At 48.1% G+C, this 5,233-nt stretch overlaps 1 protein-coding gene across 1 annotated transcript in view; it reads left to right on the forward strand.

Annotated features, from left to right (window-relative positions):
• Window positions 1-896: 896 nt before the first annotated feature.
• The window catches only part of TSEN54 (TSEN54 tRNA splicing endonuclease subunit), a gene marked incomplete at its 5' end in the record, with an annotated part of 8,397 nt that continues 4,060 nt past the window's right edge, over window positions 897-5,233 (forward strand). Inside the window, 5 exons of the mRNA XM_010016893.1 lie at window positions 897-960; window positions 1,104-1,187; window positions 3,440-3,538; window positions 3,811-3,863; window positions 4,208-4,306. Coding sequence (XP_010015195.1) covers window positions 897-960; window positions 1,104-1,187; window positions 3,440-3,538; window positions 3,811-3,863; window positions 4,208-4,306 — 399 coding nt within the window. The remainder of the gene's footprint in view (window positions 961-1,103; window positions 1,188-3,439; window positions 3,539-3,810; window positions 3,864-4,207; window positions 4,307-5,233) is intronic.

Raw genomic sequence — 5,233 nt, forward strand, 5'->3', positions numbered from 1 at the left:
GTTTTAGTGGTTTTAACAGCACTACCAGTCTCTGGAGTTTACAGTTTCGTGGGAGACTTTCACACACTACCTCTCACTGCACACTGTTTGGCCAGTTGTTTTCTGGTCACAGTTTCTGTGTCTGCACTGTTCAGTAGCAGCAGAAACTATTCACATAAATAGTTTCAATAGCAGCAGAAACTATTCACATAAATTCACCTGGGAACTCTAGGATGGTGACCTCCAACAGACAGGCAGGTCTTCCTGCATTACCTTCCACTGCTGTCACAGTCAGATTTGTTCAAGTATGTCTGTAAATGTGTATCTGGAGCAGCAGTGGAGGCTCTGGGGATGGGAGGGTGACTGGGTAGGTTTATGTTTCCTTTCAGATGGGGAAACTGTGCTACTGACTAAAGATGTAGAGCAAGTCTGTGGTGGACCCTGCAGGTCTTACCTTCTGTTTCCTTAAGCCAGCTGCTAAAAATGAATGTTTGCATTCTTGAAAACTCACCCTTCAGTATTCCATTTGCTAGTTTTTGACTGGGTTTGTGCTTGGCTTCTTTCTTCTTCCCTATAAGCCCCTGTGGGTAGGATACAGCCTTTTGAGCGTCTTGGCAGCATCTGAACAGTTGTATAATCTAACATGGTTTACCCCATGCCTCTCAGCTGGCTGCTGTAGCCTATGGACAGATGTCTGCAGTGCTGACTGAAGACACTTTTAACTAGTTGGCAATGATAAAATCTTCAGCTGGTGCTGCTAGATCCAGAGGATGGTGTCTTTCTAAAGCCTTAATCTGTAAAAATGCCACCTGGAAGTCTGCTGCCTTTTGATGCCTTCTTGAGCTTGTTGTGTTGCTACAGCAGGAGTTGACTGTAGGATGTGCCAGTTATAACAAACTAATCTTTAACCTTCTCAGGGGGAATCTGGTGAAAGCTGAGTGGAAGCCGGGACAGGGCATTGTGGAGCTGCAGTCCCCTGCGGTGAGTCTGCTACAGAGTGTACTTGGTGCCATCATCGGCTGCTGGCCTTTGCAGATTCCTTAATTTGATTCTTGAAGTGGGAGAGAATTGGTTGTCAGCATGGACCAACCAAAGCCCATCACGGATTTGTGCTTCTGTTTCAGGGGAAGTTCTGGCACACCATGGGGTTCACACAGCATGGCAAACAGTGCCTTCTGCCCGAGGAAGCTCTGTACCTGCTGGAGCGTGTAAGTAGGATACCTGTGCATGGATGGGGGCATTGTGTCCTTTTGGAATGACTGGGACAGCTGTAGCAGCTTAAGAATCATAGAACAGTTTGGGTGGAAGGGACCTTCAAAGCAAATCTAGTCCAACCCCCTTGCAGTGAGCAGAGACACCTTCAACTGGATCAGGTTGCCCAGAACCACATCCAGCCTGGCCTGGAATGTCCCCAGGGATGGGGCATCCACCACCTCTCTGGGCAACTGGTGCCAGTGTTTCACTATCCTCATTGTAAAGATCCACATCCAGCCTGAATTTCCCTCGTTTAGTTTAAAGCCATCACTCCTTGTCCTATCCTCCTAAAAAGTCTCTCCCCCTCTTTCTTATAGGCCCCTTTTAGGAACGGAAAGGCCACTCTAAGTTCTCCCTGGAATCTTTTCTTTCCCAGGCTGAACAACCCCAACGCCCTCAGCCTTTCCTCACAGGAGGGGTGATCCATCCATCTGATCATTTTTGCAGCCCTTCTCTGGGCCCTCTCCAACAGGCCCATGTCTTTCCTGTACTGAGGACTCCAGAGCTGGATGCAGTATTCCAAGTGGGGACTGACCAGAGCAGAGGGGCAGAATCACCTCCCTTGACCTGCTGGCCCTCTGGATGCAACCCAAGATACAATTGGCCTTCTGGCCAGTATTCTAGACTGATTCTGAAATCACTTTACTTGTGTTGGTCACTGGTGCAGTTTGAGCAGCTGATAAACCCCTGGTTCTTGCGGAATGGTCTCTTTTCGCCTGTTGCTGATGTTGCTGTTTGTCTCCAGACCATGGGTTCATATTTTGTACTCTGCAGCAGCCCCTGTGTCATTGACAGCATGTGTCAGTGGTCAGTTTATTCTGCTGGTATTATTTTTGACTCACTCCTATGTCAAATGCAATGATAGAGACGAGGAGAATTTTAACTGATCTGAATTTCTGTTAGTACGGCAGGAACGAATCAGCTTTCTTACCAGAGTGAAAGAAGCATGAGAAGCAAGTTACAAAGTTTTCTATTGAGATCTCTACTTTCTTGCTCTAGGGGTGATGAAGCACGCATTTACTTATTAGTTACTTCTTTAATGAAATCTGTCTATGGGGACTTGGCCTTCTACAGTCCAGGAAAACACACTGTTCTGGGAATTTCTGGAAATGAGATCAAACCGTTATCTGCTGTTCCTTGCAGGAATTAATTGGAATAAAAGGGTTTGACACCAAGAAACTCTTTTCCTCAGAACTGGTATACAGTTAATTAGGACATCTCAGACTGGTCAATACCTTTTCTGTCATAAGCTGACTTCCTCCCTTGTCCCCAGCGTATCTTACAGATCTTGCAGTCGCAGGGTTCAGAAGTTCCTTAGCACAGATTTTCTGTGGTTCTCCTTGAAGCTGATATAGGAATTAGCAAAACTCTCTTGAGCCTGGTAGGGCCACACTGAGGCACTAAATCAGACCTTTCTGTGTGAAGGGTGTTGGTAGGAGAGACAGTTCTGGAGCAGCCAGCACTATACGTTCTTGACACTTAATCAGAGATATCTGGGCTTCCTACTTGGCGTCTCTTCCCAGTATGTATGGCAGAAAGAAATTGAAATGGGGCAGATGGCAGTGAGGTCTCTCCCCAGTTAGATGCCTTCAGCCTATCCCAGGGGGGAGCTGTGGTTCCTAGTGTGGTGGTTCCTTTGTTTGAGTAAACACTTTCTAAAAAAAATAAAACCAGCAAGGTCAAAGAAGAGGCTTTGCCTACAACTGCCCATGGGAGGTGAGTTGCTATTGCCCAGGGAATGTACTGATGGGATCACTGGGGCTGCGGTAAATGCTTCAGAGGAGCCACCAATTGGTGGCATCTGAGGACACCATCAATGGCTCCAGCTCTCTCAGTTGTTCTGGTTCTAGAAGGTTTTGTAGTTGTGCTGTGTCCTGAGTCACTGAGATCATCGAAGTTAAAGAAATTTATCTCCCAAAGCAATAATTATTTTAATAGTTGAGCATTGTGCTCCTTGCAGCATCCTCCAAAGAAGTGCTGTGCTGGAGCTGACAGTGGTGGGTGGGAACTGACTGCCTGGCTGCTAAAATAAGGGCATGGGGGAACTGGGCATGGGAGAGGGACTGTGAATAATCCAGGTGGCACATGGATATCCTGTCAAGGAAGGTGCTGGGACCAGCTGTCAGGACCTGTGGGAAGAGAACAGTGTGAGCTTGCATAAGTTTGTTCTCTGTGATTCTCTCAACACAAAGCTTTTGCCCTGCAGGGCTCTGTTCAGCTCTTTTACAGGGATCTTCCCCTGTCCATTGAGGAAGCCTATGAGATCCTGCTGTCCCACGAGGCAATGGACCTACCACATTACCAGGTGTGTTGGGACCTCCAGCTGGTGCAGGGAGCCCAGCCTCTGCCACACCACCTCCTCCAGTGGCGGAGAGCAGAGCAGGACAGTCAGGGAGGGAAGTTTTTCCCACCAGTTTTCTAGATGATCAGTTCCTGTTTTCCCACCTTTGCTTTGGGTCCTCACCCTGGCATTTTCCCCTCTGCAAATGCTGCACTGTGTTTGCTCAGTGATAGCAGAACTGAAGTAAATTGTGTTGGGAGTAGTCATTTAACCCTTTTGCTTTCCTTTGCTCTAAGGTGTTCAGCCACTTGAAGCAACTGGGTTATGTTGTACTGAGATTCGACCCCAGGTAACCAGCTTTTCCTTTCTGTGCTGCTTTCTCCTTTCTGAAGATCCTGAGCAGCTCTGTGCCTGCTACATGGCCCCAGTGGAAAGGCAGCGAAGAGGACTTTGACCCCGCATTCCATTTCTTGGGAGGATTAAAGGCTAAAAGTGGCACTCTACCCTTCCTTGTTTCTCCCTCTTGAGGAGGTGATTGGGAACATGAAATGGGGCATGAATTGAGGACCATCCTGGTCCTGCTTGTGGATTTTCCTTGCCTGGAAGAAAAGGCTTTTGTTGCGGTATTCTGGGGATGAGCAGAAAGGGCAATTCCACCCTGCTCTCAGCCTCTCTGTTGATGTCTCCTTGCAGCACTGTCCTGTCTCCCTACGAGAGGCAATTGAACTTGGAAAGTCACTGCAACAGCTCTGGGAAACACCATCGCAAAAGGAGGAGGAGTTCCAGTCCCTGGTAAGGATGTGGCCCAAAGCCTTCTTCCACCCTCTCCCAGGCCCTGCTGGCTCAGGAATAGCTACTTCATCACTGTATCCTCGTGCTAAGAGGGACAAACTGCCCCTGAACCTGCCAGCTGCCATGGTGAGATGCCAAAATAGAAGGTAGAGAGGCTAGTGCAGAAGAAACACATGGCAGGTGTGTTGTCTTGCTCTTTTTTAGAGGGAGCGTGGACACCACAGTGTATCTTGCACTTATCTATCCCCTCAATGCAGCTTACACTCTAGGACTGCACAGCAGAGACCATAGTTGGGTCCTGGTCTTTGCATGTGGCCTCTAAATGTTGCCAAAATGCAAACAGATGATTTAATTTTGTTAATGATTCTGACAGCTTCCAGTAGGTGGCATCATCCTCTGAGAGACAAGGGAGGATGAGCCTGGTCTGTGGGTCCTTACCTGCTACCAAGTGAATCAGTCCCTGAGGAGTTAGGAAATTCTAGGAATTGGAAGATAAAACTGCTGGCTTAGGAATTTCCCCATCTGGGACAAGGGACTGACTCTCATACCAGTAAAAGGTGCTGGCAGGAAGGTTTCAGCCTGACCTCTGCTGGTTTGGCTGAAGTCCATGATGTTTGCATGGAGGTGTTTGGGTCAGTTTATGAGGGGTATGGAGGCTGCATGGCAGGTGGAAGCATGTGTCTATACAGGTCAAGGCTGGGATTCTGGGTGTTGAAGTTAAACCTCATGTAGGACTGCTGAGAAATGTATTCTTCTTTTGGCATTCACTGATTGGTTTTGGCCTGATTTTAGAATCATAGAATCAGTTGGGTTGGAAGAAACCTTTAGGATCCAGTCCAACTGCTCCCCAGCACTGCCAAGGCCACCACTAACCCCTGGCATTGAGGCCTCGGCTACACGGGGTGTGAACACTTGCAGGGACAGGGA

Source organism: Nestor notabilis, unplaced genomic scaffold (assembly GCF_000696875.1).
Source record: "Nestor notabilis isolate BGI_N333 unplaced genomic scaffold, ASM69687v1 scaffold24470, whole genome shotgun sequence".
Taxonomy (NCBI): Eukaryota; Metazoa; Chordata; class Aves; order Psittaciformes; family Psittacidae; genus Nestor; species Nestor notabilis.